General features: G+C 40.6%; 2 protein-coding genes across 6 annotated transcripts in view; one reads left to right on the top strand and one right to left on the bottom strand.

Moving 5' to 3' along the window:
• syne1a (spectrin repeat containing, nuclear envelope 1a) overlaps window positions 1-3,288 on the top strand; it is a 113,983-nt gene extending 110,695 nt beyond the window's left edge. The window contains exons 144-145 of the mRNA XM_068576618.1: window positions 62-120; window positions 1,924-3,288. Coding sequence (XP_068432719.1) covers window positions 62-120; window positions 1,924-2,218 — 354 coding nt within the window. The 3' untranslated portion in view covers window positions 2,219-3,288. The remainder of the gene's footprint in view (window positions 1-61; window positions 121-1,923) is intronic.
• Window positions 3,289-3,370: 82 nt separating this feature from the next.
• armt1 (acidic residue methyltransferase 1) overlaps window positions 3,371-20,863 on the bottom strand; it is a 21,925-nt gene continuing 4,432 nt past the window's right edge. For 2 of the 5 annotated variants that reach the window (XM_068576734.1, XM_068576735.1), the window contains 10 exons: window positions 16,012-16,105; window positions 14,981-15,406; window positions 13,869-14,089; window positions 12,937-13,053; window positions 12,129-12,322; window positions 11,769-11,922; window positions 9,402-9,540; window positions 7,701-7,834; window positions 6,848-7,031; window positions 3,371-5,005 (listed from right to left, as the gene is read on the bottom strand). In XM_068576734.1, coding sequence (XP_068432835.1) covers window positions 4,705-5,005; window positions 6,848-7,031; window positions 7,701-7,834; window positions 9,402-9,540; window positions 11,769-11,922; window positions 12,129-12,322; window positions 12,937-13,053; window positions 13,869-14,089; window positions 14,981-15,406; window positions 16,012-16,013 — 1,872 coding nt within the window. In that variant the 5' untranslated portion in view covers window positions 16,014-16,105 and the 3' untranslated portion in view covers window positions 3,371-4,704. Of the gene's footprint in view, window positions 5,006-6,847; window positions 7,032-7,700; window positions 7,835-9,401; window positions 9,541-11,768; window positions 11,923-12,128; window positions 12,323-12,936; window positions 13,054-13,868; window positions 14,090-14,980; window positions 15,418-16,011; window positions 16,106-17,604; window positions 19,175-19,578; window positions 19,745-20,096; window positions 20,339-20,457; window positions 20,564-20,863 lie in introns of those variants that run through there. The other 3 variants (XM_068576736.1, XM_068576737.1, XM_068576733.1) reach the window with 2 other exon arrangements.

Here is a 20,863-nt window from a genome sequence, read left to right as displayed (position 1 = left end):
TGCCCTTGACTGAAACATTCTTTTCTTTCTTTTACCCCTCCCTGCTCATTACGTGGTACAGCCTCGAGGCAAAAGTAGTCAGGCCCACCCAGGACACCCTAAGAGCGGCCCGCGCCACAGGTACCTCTCTCCCGGACTCTAGAAACATGGGATGATGATGGAACCACAGCCATGCCTAGAAACGTGATTTATAGTCATTCAATCCATGAGAAAATCAATTAATCACAATACGATATGTTTTACTAATTGTAAAATATATGAGCTTGTTGGATGATATATGATGTTAGCTGCTTTAGTTGATTGGTTTTATGGCTTTAACCATGCGTTCCATGATCCTCCCTCATTCTAGAGACCATGTTATCAGCTCTTAAACGAGTGGGGAATCGCCTACATCAGGCCGCTCCCTTTCTCCTTTAAATGTTTTGTTTCACTGCTTCTCTTTGCCCGGCTGCTTTTTGAATGGCATCATGAGATATTGCCTGGTCATACTTTTTGCCGTTCCTCTCTGAGTGATGCAGCGCTCTCCTCCACTAGATGTCATTATCTGAATCCCGGTGGCCCCTCAGCCCTGGTTCTTGTAGCTCTGTTTTTCTTTCTTCACCTTTTCCTTCCTGTTTTATTCTCTTCGTAGTTGAAAGGAGGATATGATGCAATAACTCCTGCTTTTTTTTTTTCCTTCTACCTTAACTCCCACCTTGTTTCCTATGTTTCCTTTCCAGACAATCTTAACTTACCCACCTCTGACTCTCTGTCATTTCTGATCTAACTTTCTATGATTTCCATTAAATGCCAACAACATTAACACAAATGCCTGGTGACAACTCAGCCTAGACAAGTCTTGCCATAAGTGTTGTCCTGTATATACCAAGCAAGTACTCTATCTCACATGAATGGGCTTTTGGAAACTGAAATCCAACAAGGCAGGAGGGGTCGCCATGAACTACATATATGAACACACACACACACACACACACACACACACACACAATGATGTTCCTCTTGCTGACAGCAGCCGTATTGTAGCATCCAGGAGGACTAAATATAAGAGGGAGGCTATAGAGTGAGGGAGCCTCCTCGAGGATGAGTCGCAGTAAGAACATGCCGTTATTTCCCTTGAGTCTTGGCTCTCACTGTGGAAATCTGCAGCGAGGCATTTGGCATTTCTCCTGCCCGTTTGGAATGAGACGTGGCATTGAACTCTTACACACTCGGCTCTAAAGCCAGAGCGGTTCCCCCAGTGAGACACAGCCGGCGTTCTCCGAGTGTTTGTGGTTTTTGCCTGTCATGTGTGCGTGTATGCAGGTCCACTGGACACGTGTGTCTCGGTGTTCAACTTTTGTCACTTTCTCGATCTCTCCGGCGGTTGAATTTGAGTCTTTTTGCTGCTTTTTCACTTTTCTTCCTGTTGAGTGTTTGTTGAATCTTCATTCATTTGTCAGACTTGGGTAAAGTAGTATTTGCAAACACGTTTTTTTAGACTATTTGAAATGACAGAATTGCCAGATTTATTGCGTCTCCTGATTATTTCTGTCTATACGCTACGTATGACGTACCATTCTTTGAAATTTGTTTTAAAAAATAATTGACAATATTATGACTTTCTAATGGGTATTTTTAAGACATGCTTGAGTATGACATTTTTAAGACGTGTGATGAATTACTTTATGACTTTTTTATGACTTTTTTTCATAGCTTTTTTTAAGACAATTACGCTTTACGACATTTCATGACATACTATACAATTACTTTTTATGGCATACTATTACCTTTTTAACAAAGCTCAATCAAAAGAACTTCTTGCCTTCATACTTCTCGAACATGAATTATGTATTGTTTTAGTTTTGACACTTAACCTGATTTGCAAATACTAGTGAACTCCGGTCTGTTCTCTGCTGTCTTTAACTGAACTCTGTCTTCTGGCAGCCGGAGCAGATCACCAGGCGCCGCTGGCTGCGTTTCCTCCCGTTCTGACCTTCCGGATGACGTCTCCTCCTCTTCCTCTTCCTCCTCCTCCTCCTCATCCTCCTCAAAAGGCCAGTCCTTCCTGCTGCGGGTCCTCAGGGCTGCGCTTCCCGTCCAGCTGCTCCTTCTGCTCCTGATCGGCCTGGCCTGCCTGGTGCCCATGAGCGAGGAGGACTACAGCTGCCACTACGCCAACAACTTTGCCCGCTCCTTCCACCCCATGTTGCGCTACACCAATGGACCTCCGCCCATATGAGGAGCAGCGGACTATCTACCTGCTGCTTTGCCAAGGACTTCACTGAATGTTTCCTCTTCACCCAGTGCCCTAAAGCAACAAACTCTCCCCCTGCTGGGGTGCTTTTATGCTTTATGAAGTGATTCAGAGGTGATATGTTATATTGCACACCCACTCTCCTGAGATCACCTCAACCCTTTAAGTCCACTCTCCAGATTAAATGGACCTTCATTTGGAGAACCCCTCCCTTTAGTCTAGATATTTCCTGTTTTAACCTAAATGTGTATATTATTTTTTAAGGGTCATGAAGAAACCTGAGAAATCAATGAAAACAAAGCACTATTTATATACTGTATGTTGGGAGCCAAAGTCGACCGTGCTTTTTGTCCATGATATCCAGTGCTGCTATTATTTATTCAGCGTTCAATCAGTTTATAGATTGTTAGTATTGATTAAGCTAAAGAACCACCTCGAGTGGGCTATTGTACCCGTAAATTGTACAGTAGACTTGCAGTTGTAGTAGCAATCATTCAGTCTCAGATGTGAAGAACTATTCAAACCTAACGACTGAAGCGGCACAGAAATCAGCTCAGCAGGAGTATTTTCTGAAGGACGAACTTGAAACATTTTATTGGAGATCATGTATTCACATGGCGCTAAAGCTCAAATTGGACCGTATAGCACTGCCGGAGGTACTGCTCTGAAGCCGTCCGGCCAAGATGGCCGACTTCTCTCCCCAATAGCCAAGGCATTTATTTCTGTTTAATTTCAGTATTTGGGGCAAATATGAAATGAGATGGAGAAAAAAACAACTGTTCTCAACTGATAAGTATGTTTGTTGAAATGCCTTTGAATACAGGCACTTATTTTTTTATCTTTCTGTTTGAGCATGCACTTGAAAGTCCCCTGCTTTTAAGAAAGCCAAACGATCACTGGTAGTGCTCTAGTAGACGACTGCGACATGAAATAGTGAGCTTTGTATTAACTGCGATAAGTATTCTGCAGAATCTGTAAAAAATGATGAAATATGAAAATGTTATTTATGTATGTACAGTTTGCTAATGCCCACTTCATGAAGAATACTCTTTGCAAATAATAAAAACATAAAATATTTACGTGTGTCCTACGTGTGTGACTTTAGGATAAAAACACTGAACAATATTTTCCCCATGAATGCTTTTATTTTTATGCACAGTAAACATATGACATGTCAGTTCAGGTTTGACTGGATGTACACTTCACAACTCAAGTGGCTAAATAATTTATTTTTACTTTATGATAACTTTCCAGACTTCATTGGCACAGACTCCAGATTTCATGACTTGAAACTTCACTAACTTTTTGTTTTGAATTTCTTTCCTGGCAACATACATTTTAATTTCCTGCTTTTTTTTGTGCTAAAGAGTACAGCTTCAACTATTTGTGTCATTGGAGAGGAAGATGTTCAAGATCTATTTGGTAATTTTCCGTATCAGAAATGTTCTTAATTTGATCAAATTCCGTCTTATTTAAACACAATTAAAAATAAAACGCATGTGTACACGGATTACGATACATTTTCTGGAGGCGTAAATCCAGTCAAACTTGACATGTAATCACCAAAATAGTGGATGAACAATAACTTCTTGTAGCTTTGAAGTGTTTGAAATGTTGAACGACTGCATCAAGTCAAACATCTTGGCATAAAATACGATTGGAGCCCCTCATAGCTCATTCTCTCTGCCACACAAACAAATATTTAAGACTAAGTCAGGGAAAAACAAACTTTGGCGCAGGTAAGCATAAAGAACAAACCAACTACACACGAAAAGCTGTGGAAAGGGGCACGTTTCCTAACAATAAAGCTTGGCTTCCTTTATGTATTCAGTGTTCTAGGATTTGATCGTGCAAATTTTTTTTAGTTATTTAAAACTCAACAGATATCCTGAGGCACTGATCATTTCCCAATTTCATCATTAGAATGACTTTCTTCCAAAATATATTTAATTTTTTTTATTGTATGTGGACAGAAAATACAATTATTAACAATATTGGAATTTAAACAAAGTAGATTACAGTTGTATCATAGTGAAGTGCATAATCATCCTTATTATGTAAAAAGTAAAAATAAAGCCCGATAGCCCCTTAAAGCCCAGAGGAAGTGCACTTTGGTCTCTGCAAACAGAAAGAAAAATGAGCTGCTCGTCATTTCAAAGCTACCAGAGTGCCACGATATGACCCAACACCTGCCGCTTTGATAATGAGCTGTACTTGTAGAGTTGTTGAAGGCTGACTCAAAATCACAGATATTATGAAAGGCAGCATAAAAGATTAACTGCATTGACGCTCATTGTAGTGAATTGGAGTAGTGCAAAGGAAAAATATACAACTACAACTATAAAATCACTTAATTTATAAATAATTATCTCATGAAATTAATTCAAATACAACCATTTTGTGTCATTCCCACACGCCCTCCTGTACTACACATGTCTATCACCTTCAGATGCTGCGCTCTGTGCTCGGTCTCATAGGACGTGGGTGCAGTCAGAAGGGGATCCTCCATACTGCAGGACTGTCGGGACTCTGCTCGGGCTCTCCAGGCTGACTCGGGGTCCTGAACTGGAACCGCCCGAAAAGCCGACACTGCTGCAGTTGTTGTTGTCGTTGCTGGTGGCGGAGAGAGGCTCTCCGTCAGCGTGGAACCACGCCTCACCTGGTTTGTCCGGGCGGTGGAGGCGGTGAGCGTCCAGCATCTCCAGCAGCAGGTCGTACAGAGGCACTTTGTTCTTGCACTTCATGCTGTAGAGATGCTCCATGCCTTTGTTGCTGCAGAGAAAGTCATTTTAAAAATGGGAGATGAGGAAATGTGCAGTTTATGACTGAATCAGTTCATGGGGTGACACGATACTAACCATGAAGGCTAGTATCGTGTCATAAATATATCATGAAAAAGTCTTAGTATAGTACATCATAAAAATGAAAAGGTTTGGTGTTTTTTTTAAATACAAATGTCAGAGTATATATGTCATATAAATGTCAGAGAAAATGTCATAGTATGTCATATAAATGTCAGGAAAAATGTCACAGTATAGTATGTCATATAAATGTAAAAAAGTCATACAAAAGTATGTCATGAAGACGAAGAAAAATGTCATGAGAAATGTCATAGTATAGTTTGTCATACAAAGGTCATTAAAAATGTCATAGTATATAGTATGTCATAAAAACTGCAGAAGGAATAATAGTATGTCATGAATGTCATTAAAAAGGTCAAACAATTTTCAACAAAAAAAAGAATTTTGAAAAAATGTCATATAATAGAAATAATGACATACTCATTATTTATGAGCATGTCATGAAGACATGATTAAAAAGGTCATGGTACTGTATGTCATACAAATGAAATACAGTGAATGAATGACAACGTATATTAAATCACTTTAATAATGGCATAGTATATTATGGCATAAAAAAAATTATAGTATATTGTAAAAAAAAAAAAGTTTTTTTTTTTTTTTTAAGAAATCACAAATAGCATGTCATGAAAACGTGACTTAAAGGTTATAGTGTAGTATATTATAAAATTGTCATAGAAAGCTTTGCTAGTGTGTGTTAGCTTTGTGCAGACAGAAACTAATTCACATTGATTAACAAACCTGTGTGAGTAAAACATTGTGAGCGAGCAGCATGCACAGTCAGTGACCACGCCCAACTCCACTGGACAAACCACAGATACACATCGTGGCTGCTGAAGGTTTCAAGGTCCCTCGACCTTCCTGAGGAGCTTAGCCCAACCCACACCTTTTGCGTACCTGTTATTTCCTGTAACCTTGTATATAACTGCATACAACTGTATATAACTGTACATAACTGTATTATATATCTGTATATATATACATCTGTATATGACTATGCCCAGAACTCTCTCTGGTTGCAGAGAACGTCGGTCTCTACTGCACAGTGAATAAAACTCATCTGAACAACGGAGAATTCGACCTGAAACACATTTTTCAACAACATAAAACTGTCATAGAATAAATAGTGTAAATGAAAATATATGTGTGATTAAAAAAAACATACAAACATAGTATGTCATAGAAAAATTATGAAAAAAGTCAAAGTATGTGGAAAAAAAACATTATAGCATAGTTTCTCATAAAGATGTCATGATTAAAGTCAGAATAGTATAAAAATATAAAATGATACAAATGCCTCCACATTGACAACCTCAGCGAACCCTCAGCATATATACGCTGCATCACTGCTTACCAGAGGAACTTCAATTCACTCAAACATTTTGAAAGGAGGCAACTCAACAAAATAGCTTACATTTTTATTTTTTACGGATGGTCCCATCGTCAGCGGCGAGAGGAAATGACGCCAGTAGTGTCAAGAGTGTTTTTACCATTTTGCCGTAAAACTCTCGACCTCCCCCAAGCACTCCTCTACACAGAACTCTCTGGACGAGTGAGTGATTTCAGACACAACCATAGTTAAATCGAGACGGAGCATCGAAAATGAGCCAAAACCCTTTTTAAGCTTCATCTTTTAAGCTCCTCCTACTTCTAAGAACTACTGTGGTATTAATGAAGCGTGATTCTCAGCCGAATATGTTAAAAAACATATTCTGGTAAAAACAAAAAGAGAAATTTTACAATTGAATTTCACCTCATGTGTCTGATGTGGGAGAGCAGGAGGAGCAGCTGGGCCTGCCGTCTCGACTGCTGCTGAACCGGGCCTCCCGATTGGCCGATATGATGTATGAGAGTGTCTGTGATGGTGTCCAGCATGTGCTGAACGGCTGCGGTGTCGTGGAGCGGCTCCATGGTGCCTGTGCAGAAAGAGAAGGCACCTGACCGAGGAAACACATAGGCCAACATTAAATTTGACCTTTCTGGTCTTAAAAAAAAAAGACTTCCGTCGGAGTAATACATCTCATACAGACATGCTCATGTGACAATGTGATAAAACCTGCAAAAAAAAAGATTTCAACTTCGATAAAAGATCTGACTCACACATGGGAATAAGAGCAGGGCATTAATTAGAAAAGGTTTTGCCCACACAGCAATCAAACGTTCCTCCGGCTCCAGCAGCTGTGCCAGATGTGTCATCCCGTTGGTATTTCAGTGCACTCGGTTTCTAATGTAGAAGAGCTCAATCTCCGGGACAAACACAGGCCTCTTGTTGCCTCATGTTGTCATGGAGACAGTTATCGGGCATATGTACAGGCCTTTCTAATGTGCCCGAGCAGCGTCCAGGCTACACCTCTGTGGGTGTAGTTTGACACTGTTCAATATTTACTCTCAGGAACAAAAAACATAGACCTGCGACTCAGAAACTCGAGGTGGAGAGCGTTTGTATTCATGAGGGTAGTGTTCCTGCTGTCAGGGTTTCCAGGCTTCAGTTGACACTCGGTTTCCCCGACAATGTTTTCAAATGAGGTGACTCAAATTGTAAACAAACACACACTCACACACACACACACACACACACACATACACACACGTACGCGTTGCCTCACCGGAGTTAAGCAAGATGATAGCTTTGAGACAGACAAACTCTTCCGGTTTGAGTTTGAGCAAGCGGAAGCGGGACGCGGTGGCCAGCAGCATGTCAAAGATCTCCGCCATGCCTTCCACGCAGTCGCCTTCGTTCCTGGAGAGCAGAGTGAAAGAAAACAAAGTCAGAGTCAGCTTTATTGTCAATTCTGCCACGTGCAAACATACAGAAGAATTGAAAAAAAAAAACATTTCTCTCCTGTCCAACATATAAAGACAGATAATAATAATAAAGTGCAACATAGATTTTTTTTTTAAAAACATTAAGACACCATTTATAATATCCACTCCGCTGGGTGCGGGAGAAGATCCTGTTCCTTACTCGCTTTTTCAGAGAGATTCCAGGCCGTTCGTATATATCTTAGGGTGAGTTTCCCGTTCAATTCTATTTCACTGCTGATAATACAAAGTGTTGTATTGGTTTCCTGGTCTCCCTCTGAAGTGTCTCGCTTACAGTATTCTGTGCGATCTCCCCGTCACCCACGCGTCATTACCCCATGTCAGTTGACCCTGTGCCTCATATTTAAACTGCTAATTTATAGTGGTATGCTACCACTATAATACACAGACATAACTAATGGCTCCTACATATATATTAAGAAAAATGTCAGTCTGTATTATAGCAGCAGTCAGACAGAGGAGTCTAAAAGAGGAGGGAGTGGGAGAGAGTTCAGCAGAATGTTTTTTATTTCATCTTTTTCTTTTGTAGCATTCTGAAAGTCACACAAGCAGAGCCCGAGAGCTGAGCTGCAGAGCACCAACAGTAGAACGAAAAACCACCTGACTTCATCTGCAACCATGAAACTATCAAAAGAGCAGATAAACAACTAATGGACTGAATCACTGTAAAACAGTTGAAACAGTGACAGAAAAGGTAAATAATGTCCAGTGTTTAGAGGGAAAGATTGAACCGGACAACCCAGAGCCGAGGGAACCGTGACCCACAGTGTTTTAGTCATCATGTCCATCTGGTGAGGACAGAGACCAGGCTTTAGAGATAATACTCTGTAATACACATCTGAATCCAATGGGACCATCAGACACATCAGAAGGTAAAAGATGTCTGCCTGCATGCCTCCCTCATCCCCGTCTCTGTCTCCACCTCCCTCTCTTTCTCACTCTAGAGGGAGATACTGTGGTTTGGCTATCTTGTTTACTTTGAACACGGGGGGAAATGAAGGGAACAGGCTGTGCCTGCAGAGCAGAAATCCATGTCTGCATCTCTATGTTTTTGTCCTCTCCGTTTGTCATTTAGCTCTCTCTCTCTCTCCTCCTCCTGCTGCTGCTTCCCCGTCGTCTCTCGCTCTCTCCATCCTTCCTCCTTTTCCATCATTCCTTGCATTGAGTCCTTGATTAAATCTCGGCCCTGGTTGCCAGCTCAGCACAGTAATGATGAGGGGTATTTCAGGTGAGAGAGAGGCTGCTCTCCACTCCATGGGGGACATGTAATTAGTCTTTCACTCTCAGGCGGATGTGTTGCAGCAGCACAATGGATGGAAAGGTGTGAAATGGAAAATCTACAATGCTGATGTCTCACTCTTAAGATTTGAGAGTGAGAGATATAGAGAAATAGGGAGGAAAAGCTGGTACAGAGAAATTGGGAATGAGAAGAAAAAAAAAATCGGTGCATGTCGTAGAGAAGTGCGATGAGTCTTCCTGGCTACCGGTCTAGTATGAGGTCCTGTGCAAAGATAAGTTTGCCGGGGCAGTGGATGGACCTCCAGATGAGCCCGATCATCAGCACCTCCAGCCACGAGCTCTCCAGCAGTTGCACCTGGTCATGGAGGCCCAGCTGCAGGAAACCTAGAGAAGCACACACGCAAAGTGCATTCTTACAATCATTCCCAGCACACTCACAGTAGATTTAACACATCTTCATAGGATTGCAATGATTTGATTATTACAGTAGCGGGCTAAGCAATACCATTGGTCCATTGATCCCGATTAAGACTATCAAAACCGTTTGGATGATATTGCGTGCGTTCTGAACTTCTTACTGCTCCTCAATTCTTTATGATTTTCCTGTAACGCCAGTTGTGCCCACTGGAAAACCATGTTTACTTTGTGCAAGTTGATTTAACAGTACGTCGATATCCAAACTGATCAAGCTTGTCTTCTTCTTAAGTCCTTTTTGGTGCATTTCTCCAATTGTTGGGCATGTGTCAGTATTTACACACGGCACAATACCTCTACTTATATAGTGTATAATGGGCATAAATAATGATGATAATAAACTATCCGCCACACGTCTCCAGTTTATAATCAAGTCGGACTCATTCTGCACACTTGAGGGAAACCAGTCACGAATGTTTGATGCATCTTTTCTCTTAAAAAGAAATTCAGAGAAAATAGAAGATACATTTTTAGAGAATGTTGCTGCAATATTCGTTTCATCCTGAACACATATGCTATTTGAAATAAACACCATATGGTGTGTAGAATATACCAGAGTTAAATGTTTTCTTGTGAACCTTCATCCCGTCTATAAAAAATATGCACGCTCTTGTGTTCTGGCAGGGAACGGCTACTTAAATTAAACCACCTGCAATCTCTGCACTCTTGCGAAGCCTTATCGCTGGCACTCAGCTGTCTCAATTCATATGTAATTACAGCCAATTCCCTCCCATTGTCCCCCTCTGTACCCTGTTAGGACCCCTCGCAATTAAAACTGTGTGCCTTTGGGCTTTTAGTGACGCACAAGGTTGTAACACCTCAAAATCAGGATTTACTCACTAAGGGAGCGTGTGTGTGTGTGTGTGTGTGTGTGTGTGTGTGTGTGTGTGTGTGTGTGTGTGTGTGTGTGTGTATAAAAGGGTGATGTGTCCTATACTGACTGCATTTAGGCTCTATGGGGTGCTAGGAGATTGGCCAAACAATCCTCTCAAAGGTGATGACTGTAATAACCATTGCTGTAATGGCTTTGCGTTTGAGTGTGTGTGTGCGTGTGTGTGTGAGCGTGTGTGCGTGTGTGTGTGTGTCCATCTGTGCCTCCACAAGAAAGGTCTCCCTTATCTGTCAAAAGCTACAAGCATGAAGAGCTAAGGCTTGCAGAATCAGTAACTTCTCTTAAATTCCTTCTTAAAACCCCTTTTTATACAATTGCTTTTAAGTTATGTTGTCCTTTTATACAGTTCTTTTTTTCCCCCGGTGCTTATTTGTTTGTTTGATTTCTTTATTTGTTTTCCATTCGCTCTGTTGTATTCATGGCCTTTTTGCCTCCTGTTTTCTTAATTGTTTACCTGTGTTGATGTTATGTATGACTATGCTTTGCTGCTCAGTAGAGCACTTCCTAAACTCTGTTTTTAAAGGTGCTATACAAATAAGGTTATTATATTATTATATTCTAAGCAAGAATTTTACTTTGTTAAACTGAAGGTTCTGGTTTCAAAGCTTGATGTCAATGAACCTTGAGGAAATTAAGTTTGCACTGATGTTATAAACCTAATTTTCTGCTCTACAGTTTGTAAAGGGAAGACATTTATAAAAGTTATGTATTTTTTATGTTTTCAGTCATTGTATCCTGAATCCTTTAATGGACCATTTAAAAAAAACATTTTTGTTCCTTGTTGATAGCAACAGAAGGCAGTGTACCTGGAGGTCAGGTGCACCTCTGAAAGTGTTAAAGGTATAACATGCAATTTCATAGAAAACTATGTATATACTCATAATCCCTATCAGTCATCACTTATGACCTATCTAAAAATACAGCTGTCAACACAACATCACAACAAGCCTGACATAAAGAAATTAGATTGATTATTGAACTTTAAGCTTACATGTCATAATGTTATCCACTACATTGTGTACCATTCACTTTTAGGGAAATTTAATACATTTGCTATATCTAAAACCGTGGTGTAAGGACACTAGGTTTATTTTGGACAATGTCAAACTGTAATATTTCCTTACAGACCACAATGCAGACAGGATATCTTTCATTTTAATGGGCCATGAATGTCAACAGACTTCTGGCAAGTCTCAAGAAAGACATTGGAGTGCATTATGGGCTATAAAACAATAATGATCGGTACCTGGAAGCTTCTTGGCCCAGGTAATCATGTGGACCAGCTCCTTATCGGCCATGCTGGTGAGCAGGGTCATCATGGTGACCTCGGTGTAGGGTCGGCTCAGCTTCTGACGGGAGCACAGTATCGGGGGCTCGGCATACTGGAGCAGGAGGAGCACCTGTGGAAGCAGCAGAGAAACAGAAAGAAATGGAACCAGAAAAAAATCAATGCTGCTGTTCTTTAAATAGATTTAAAGCGACTACAAACATATCTCAACATCTACTAGTCACATTTAATGTAATTATGTGTAAATATATGGAATATGTTAGATGGTTATTGCTTCGTTCAGGTCCAAATGTCCTGTCCACATGGTTCTATAAGCACCTGGTCAGGAGGCATGCTGGTCAGCAATGATTTTCCTCCAGCAAAAGCGCTGCTGCTGCTGCTGCTGCTACTGCTGCGCTTCCTCCCGTCCTGAGAGGGCACTGTCCGGTGCTCCAGGTTCTTTGAGGCCTTGTTACTGGTGCCAGAACGCCGTTTGTCATGCCGTAAAACACGCCCGCGGTCCTTGCGCACACCTTAAACATCAAGTCGTGGTTTACTACATAATTCCACACAGAAAGCAATAAAAGCGCCACCAACATGCAAGCATACGGTACCACACTAACTCATCTGGCACATCGGTCACACATAACTTCATATCCTGTTTTTACCACAAAGTCCAGCAGTGCAGATTACATGGATGCCTGTGTGATTCCAGAAGTATGAAAACAAAATGTGGGTGTGTTTTAATCAGTAGTCGTACTCCTTAAGAGGAAATCCCTTCAAGGTCATGTTAAAGTTAGTCTCAAGCTTATCTGCATCCACCAGGACTCTCATATTTGTGCCAATCCTCTCAGCAAAATACATCAATTTTGAAACATATTAAGAAAAGAGCAATCAAATTATCTTGTTTTGCTGGCATTAAAACAATCTGTAGAAAAGCTATATTCTGCAAAAAGAAAACAACCCATAGAAGACTTATCAGACACTTTAACCAAAAAGAAACGGATAAAAACAACAGGATAACTAATAATAACTAAACTAAATTTAGTAAACAACACCAAATTGGTTTTACAAAAGTACATTTGTAAAATAAAAAAAGAGGTTGGTTTTCGAAAAAGATGGGAAATCTCCTAGTGCGTCTACCCACCTCCTTTCATCATGCCCACTTCGTAACACTTCCTAAGACGGCAAGCCTGGCAGCTCTTCCTCCGATTCCTGTCAATAGTACACTGATTGGTTGCTGGGCACATATAGTCATTGTGACCTGAAATAGAAGAAAATCTATTACTTCAAGACCTCAACTCCAGTGTTCAGTTCAGATTTATGTTATTTAGTAGCCAGGAACACTCTATTCCCATTTTAAATGGATTTGAGATGGAGAAAATTAAAACTTGTCTGTCATTGCCATGGAGACTATTGGTTTCTTTATGACCCGTCTTCTATTGCAAGACTTGTCAATATGCCAGAGCGCCATATCAGAGACATGGCTACAAGCCACTGACAACAGATGTTTTCTATCAGCACACAGAGGCAGCAGTACATCATGTAGTATCAAAGACATGAGATGCAAAGAAAGAGCGAACATTTATAAATTATGTGAGTGAAAATAGAAACAGAAAAAAAAACTTCAAATAAAAAATAAAGAACTTCAAATTTGAATTTTACCTTCTGAACTTAAACTCTCTCGTGTTCACAATATCACAATTTATGACACATATTTCCCCTCTTTTTTTAACATTTATCATGCTCTTAGCCTCACAATATCACAATTTAGGCTGTTGAGTTCACGGGTTACACTTGAATACGATGAGCCTGCTAAGCAGCTGGTGCACTAAACTGTTGTGGATGTTTTTAAGACTCCCAGATGTTCCTGATTAAATCACACTAAATTGTCTTTTGACGACGAACAGTAAAACTATCGTTCATGGGGCTCAGTGCTCCATTTGCGAAGTTGGCTATTGTCCTGGTAATTGTGTTCTTTTAAATGGTTACAATTCTCTAGACAAACACAGTGCTTCAGTCATGTCGTAGTGAGGAAGTTTCACAGACTTTTGGGACTATAACCCACAGATGACCTACCCTGGATGCTCCTCTTAAAGAAGGCCTTGCAGCCCTCACAGGACCACACCCCGTAGTGGTACCCAGAGGCATAGTCGCTGCACACGGCACAGAAACGCGTATCTTTGGCCATCTCAAAGCCCCCGGGCCCCGCTGCAGGCCCCGACTCCCGCAGACTGTAAGACTCGTCACTGGTGCCGCACTGGTCCTCTCTGGATACGGACTGCTGACTGGAGGGGACACTGGTCACAGGACGCAGGTTTCAGATCAGTTGAATTATCTCAGAAATTAGGGTGCAGATTAAATAATGTATACATTTCGTTTCTTGCCAAAAAATATAGTTGGACCTTTTTTCAAACATTGCTCTAATGAATATATTTTATCATAAAAAGTAAGAGCCAGCAATACTTATTCATCATTCTAACCTTTACCTCACCAACTTCAGTTTGCCAGTGGCAGAGACAAAAGCAGAATTCTATTTTCCACCTGAGCCAGGAAGCAATCTGTACGTGTACTTGAGTTGTTCTTACGTATTGTTCCTTTCTCAAGGTCTTTGACAAAGTCCTTAATCTCTGGAATTAGAAACCAGGGCAAAGCTTGATCCCTTCTACTGAGATAGCGGCATTGTTTTGTTTGCAGTAAAAGACAATGCAGTTATATAATTACGTTTTGTTTCTAACTGCATTGTGAGGACTGAACAGAATACCAATGCCAATTTGTGAGTGAAAGATATTAAATACAGTTATGTGGCAAAATGTCCCACAACCACTCATTACAAAACACCAAATCAGTAGAGACGATACAGTAGAAATGATGGGGATGATTCATTTCTTCATGGATATTATTCATTGTGCTGGAATCACGGCAAATTGGGAAAAAATAAATTGGGAAAAAAATCTCTGAGGTCGATGGATGTTTTTATAGTAATTCTCTTTTCAGTGAAATAATCATTAAAGCGTAACCAAAACTGACCAAACTATTAGATAATGGACAAAACTTCACCAACTTCACTTAATTATTTAAAAAAAAATGAAGGTAGTGATTCATATTTGTTGATGCAGAGTCTCTAAAAGTAACTTCTTTCCAAACACCTCTGTCGACTGTGGCGATAAAGACAAACTGTATTCCCTCACCTGTAGACGTGTGTTGAGGTGGTTTCCAAATAGTGGTGGCTGGGCGGGTGCAAAAAGGGGCTGAGTCGGGGGCTGGAGGGTACAAACACCAGAGGACTGGCAGGCCCACTGCCCAGGGACTGAAGGCTGCCATCCGAGGGGGGTCTGTGGGAGTCCAGAGGAGCCGAGTAGTAGCCAGGGGTGGAGTGGCTGTAAAGAGGAGTCGGGGCAGGGGTGGGAGCGGCATAGTCGTATGTCCCTTCCAGGAAGTCCACAGTGGCTACCCCTCCGGACCCCCGGCTCTCTTCAGGATACATGTCACTGAAGTGGGCACGTGGTGGAGGCGAGGGAGGTTGCGGGGAGAGGGTCTCCAGTTCTGAGAGGGCTGGGCTGATCCTGGATCCGAGTACTGGTCCACAAGGTTGTCTGCTCTGCGCCGGGCTCTGCCTGAACAACATCACAGCACAACAGCACTGATATGCAACATGATTTAGACTTGCTCTCCCAATTGCTGGGAGGGGGAGTGAAGACGAGTGCTGCTCTTCCTCTCTCTCTCTTTCTCTCTCTCTCCCTGTATCTCCTGTCTTTATTCCAACAAAACCCGTCAGGCAACTTGAAGGGTCCACTATTCTTCCAGTCCCTTTGCCCTATCTGCCTTGAGCTTCCGCCCACCAAGCTGCAAAAAAAAAAAAAAGATATCCAAAAAGGCTCCTCCCATGCTAGTGGGATAAAGAAAGAGGAAGATGGACAGGGAAATAGTGATTCCCAAATAACTTCCCTGTCCTCTCTAGCACGACAGACACCGCTATGAAAATGTTCTCTTCCAACTTCACCTTTTTCTTACATGGAAAAGCTTTTGCACCCACAGAATAAACATCCGTAAACTAGTAATGAGTTTACAGATATTCGGCAAGCTACCAGCATGACGTGTGACAGGCCTATTTTTGTAGCCATAATATTGAATATACCTGAGACTACAGTAAAGCAAACAAATCAAATGAGAAACATTCGGACAATGGTTTTAAACAGCGCTACTCATGTGCACTACTCACATCTCACACGAGAATCGTTCTCATACCAGCTTCTGTGGGTCTTCTCTCTGCCTCTTTGCTCGTCTCTCTCATCTCGCTGCTCTCAGAAACCCGGCTGGGATCATTGAACACAATGGTAACAGTGAAAAGGTTAAAAAGAGGATAAATAAATTAAAGTTGTGGCCAAATCGATAACTAAACCACGGTGTGTTTTAGTGCCAGGTCACCATAACACAGCAAACACAGTAGGAGGTCAAATCTCATTCCAACAGCCAATAATTACACAATCAATCCCAAATGAAGTAATTGATGGTCATTAAAATCAGATGCTTCACATAATTTAAATATTTTAACAAACATTACTGCAAAAATTACAGATATAAAAGTAAATTTTAAAAAAAAATGTAAAAAAGTGACATTTTATTGAAAGGAGGATATTATAAGACCATAACATGTACCAGTTAATCATTACTTTAACAGGTCAAGTCACAGATGAAATAGAACACTTTATATAAACAAATCAAAGCAAAGGGCAGAGTATTTATGTAAATATAGATTTAAGAAATCAATGTTCATGGTTACTGCACAAAAGTTCCAGGATTGGGATTGTCAGAAATCCTATTAGTCATTGCATATTTTGGGAGCAGGCATCAAGATAAAAATATAAGCTTAAATACTAAGAAACGTAATAAACTATTTACTAACATTCAAGACAAGTGTTAAAAGGAAAACTTACAAAAGTAGTTGCAAAAGTAGTTACATGTCAATTTTTAAAAAAAAGGATAAATATTAGAATTCAGATCCAATTATACAAATGATGATAAAGAAATCCTCATCTTGAAATGAATATACCTATTTCTGTGTGAAATTGTCAGCCAGAAATTCATAAAGATGATCACAGGAAACAACTTCCCCCACTGAGCACAACCTGAACATTTGTGACAGGGACTTCATTTTCCTTCTCTGTGCAACATCTTTCTTGAATAAACGGCCCAATTTTCAAGATGTCAGGTCAAGTGGAAAACAAGTAGACCTGATGGTACATATTTTTTTGTATTTCCACTGGAATAAACCAAAGACTCTGTTGAATGAGGAAGCAGAAAAATTAAAGGTTAGAAATGAAACTAAAGCTAAATCACATAAATGGCTCAAGATAGGCTGCAAATTGTCATGACTCATCTAATTTGAATGGCGGACCACATTAACAAAGCATGCCAGCAGCCTTAATGCTGCCAGCCAGCTTTCCCAGCTCATTCTGGAATTGTAATGCACATGTTTCTAGCTGTTTTTCTGGGTCCACACTGACCCTGAGTTCATGAAACGTCAACAACCGTTATACAATAAGGAAAATCAATGAACAATGTCACACAACTGGTAAACATTTAAGACAGCTACTGGTGGATTATCATCTGTGGTCACATGCATTTGCTCACATTTCTAAGTGAATAAGTTCACAATTTTTGGTTAAAAATACTGTTGCTGCACTTAAACAATATTGACTGAGATTAATAAACCATGCGGTTTCATATACTAGACAACAGTGCCAGGTGTTTACTTGTCTGACATCTATTATCTTTAATGTTTGTAAAGTAAAACACAAAAGGTGAAAAAAGACCAGTTCTGCAGTTCTTTATTAAATCAAACTCATATATGAAAATTAGATAATTTCACACAGCAGAAGAATCCAGTTATCACCTCCATGGTACTGATGGGGAAAATTTTGATGACATCACATCCACTTGCATCTTTGAAGGTCTGGGTTGCCACCAAAACAAGCACACATTGTCACTGTTACTGTTACGCTGCCCCAATAACAGTCTACCATCTTTTACACTAAGCAAAAAGGTTATCAAACAATGTTACGATCCACTTTAGCAGAATGTAAATGACTGTCTGCATGTTTTGATACATGCATATCAATGACAAGGAATGCAAAAATATTGCATACCAAAAAAATGTATTGCTGATCTAGGAAAGAGATTTATAAAGCCCAATTCTTACTCAAAAACAGTTAATATCTACATAACCTGTAAACAGTATGTCTTAATACATTGTGCACAACACTTGAGCTAGAGATCAAATTCACAACATATTAGCCATTTGCCAGAAAAAAAAGAAAAAAAAGATTTATTACCTCTGAGGATAACTTTGTCACCGTAAACAATTGCTTAAATTGTGAAGAAACATTAAGATCTAAAGTGCTAACATTTTACAACATAGTAAAAATAGTGTGAAAATAACTCAAATATGTCTGTTAATGTACATTTCTGTATCAAACATGACGCAGTGCTAACTGACCACGAGGAACAAAGACTTGGTCTTATGGCTTGAAAGGTAATTCCTTATGGTACTTCTTACTGTAATGTTCTTATGAATCCACGTCTTTCCAGTGAGATCAGCCTTTCTGTTCTGACTTTGAGCTGGAGAACTGAATGACAGCGTATTTGCCGCTAGTCATCCAATCAGGATCTTGGGAGCCGAGCTTCTCCCCTTGGCCCGGCTGCAGACCAACCTGAACGTTGGCCTTGAGAGTCCTTAGGCTACACAGTGGTGCAGGCCCAAAACCTCGTAGCGCAGTATTGAAGCCCACTGTGTGAGCCCACTCCCTGTCGCCCGTCAGCTTTCTGTAGTTGAGATCTCCCTTAAACAGCACCAGGTCTGCCCCCTGCAGGGTCGCATACAGATCAGGCGCATCGGCTTCCATGTCACAAAATTCGTGGGGCTGTGTCCAGAAAGGATGATCATGATAGGACCACACGCCCTCCTTCAGGTGATTCTTCCACTGGACACCACTCTTTGACATCCACTTATGATTGGCCGCCATGGTCTGCTGAATGGTCCACTGAAAATCGTTAGCCGTGACATCAGAGACAAACCATGGGAAGCATTTGCCATGAAAATGGACCTCACGAGCAAGGCGGGAGGAAATCAGGAAATCTGCTAAGACCAAGTCAGTGAATAACTCAAAGCCAGAATTGTCTAGAACAATGTCCACTCTGGCTGCAGTGGTTTTCTCGGACTGTCCTGGCTTCTGAGCTGCAAGAAGAGCTGACCATACCATGTTGGAGTCATTCACCAAGATGAAGGGTTGCAGGCTGTTCAGGGAATCTATTGGACTGGTCTTTTGTGAGTTGTCTTGGCCAGCAGAGATAGACAGATCACACTTGTTCCCCCATAGAGAAACCTAAGAAAAGTCAAATAAAAAAGTTAAACACAAACCAATTGTAATGTGTCCACTTATGACCCTGAAAAGAACAAATGAAAATGGAGAGATTTTTTTTAATGTAACTTTATACATTCATCACATACCAATTATCCTTTTAATAAAATTATCAGCAGCCAGAAAGGAGGTTAAAACATTGAAGTTACATGCAACAAAAAACTACCCGAAAAAAATGCTCAAAAAAAGATAAGGGGAACTGCAGATTAGGGTGAGGTACTAGGTGGTAACATGGTTTCATCAATACCAGCGCTATGGGTTCACATTACATATAATTTGAACCATTGTTTAAACAAAATGTTAAATACTGTAGCTTTTACCTTCACTTATGTGATTGTTATGCATTATGCTGATATAAAATATATTACCTGAAGCAGTTTGTTAAAATGATCAAGCAGATGATTCTTGGAGAGTTCCTCCATATTCTTGTTGACGCCCTCGAAGTACGTACATAAGGTCATCATAGCCTGCTGAGACTCAAAGAAGCTCTGAGTCTTTCCCTCATTAAAGACGTCATAGTCACTGATGGGAGGACTGAAATATAAATAGAAACAAATAGAATCATGACGAGAACAGAAAAAGGAACAACAAAAAAAGCATTTTAGGGGCTTAGAAGGTACAGTACATCGTTCCTCATTGCTTCCAAAGGCTGCGCCATCGGGGTGCGAATGTTTAGATAGACGCCGATGGGCGAGTGGCATCTTGCATGTTAGCCCCTGCCATCAGTGTATGAATGACATGTAGCGTAAAATCACTGAGGGGTCGGAAGACTGGAAAAGTGCTCTATAAGTACAAGTCCATTGACTATATTTACTTGAGAAATATACTCAAAAAGTGGTTAGTAGGGCGGCAAAAGATTCCATCATAAAATGGAAATACTTCTCACTTGAGCCAGAGAGCCTCTTGTACTCTGCGATACATGTAGCACTCCACATAGAGCCAGGGAGACGTGAACCAGCTGACTGACTCCTGGTCTCCTTGCAAGTCCTGTTGTCTCTGCAGGTACTGATTCCAGCACTCCGTGTCTTGCAGTTCGTCTGTTAGTGGAAGAACTGGCTTATCCGTTTGCAGCTCATTTCTCATCTTAGACAGCAGAGATATCGTTTGCTTCTCTGCCCGGATACCTTCCTGTATGAAAATAAAGAGGGAACACAGGCAAGGATACAATTTAGGTTTTCAAATGAGCTAAAGAAAACAAGTGGTCGATGAAAACAACTCGATTTCAATTCCTCAATAACAATTCTTACCTCCCCATATTCTTCAAAAAACTTGTTTTTGTTGCGATGTATTGTATCGATAACTTTAGTCAGGATGGTGGGCAATCTGTCTCTCACAGTCAAATAGGCAAATGACCTGCAGAGACACGGTACAGACACTGAAATTACACTGACACTCCATGTTATCGTTCTAACATTAGCAGGTGTATGCCGCCGTGAGCCAACAAGCTAATTTACCTCGTTAGTCGTAAAGTTAACGTTAGCCCTTACTTTGTAGACTGTTCTACTGCGAAACGATACTTGCTGGTACAACAAATAGATTAAAGTTAAACGAGTGCACGTTATATGCTTGCACGTGTATACTCAGTAAACGTTAATTACCAACTTCCTGGATGTATGTTAGCAATGAGCTAACTATTACTGCTGCTGGTTTGAA

This window comes from Clinocottus analis, unplaced genomic scaffold (assembly GCF_023055335.1).
Source record: "Clinocottus analis isolate CAN_PGR_092001 unplaced genomic scaffold, fCliAna1.0.p SCAF_15, whole genome shotgun sequence".
NCBI lineage: Eukaryota > Metazoa > Chordata > Actinopteri > Perciformes > Cottidae > Clinocottus > Clinocottus analis.
Note: the sequence above shows the minus strand (reverse complement) of the source record. Positions and strands in the feature narration are given on the sequence as shown.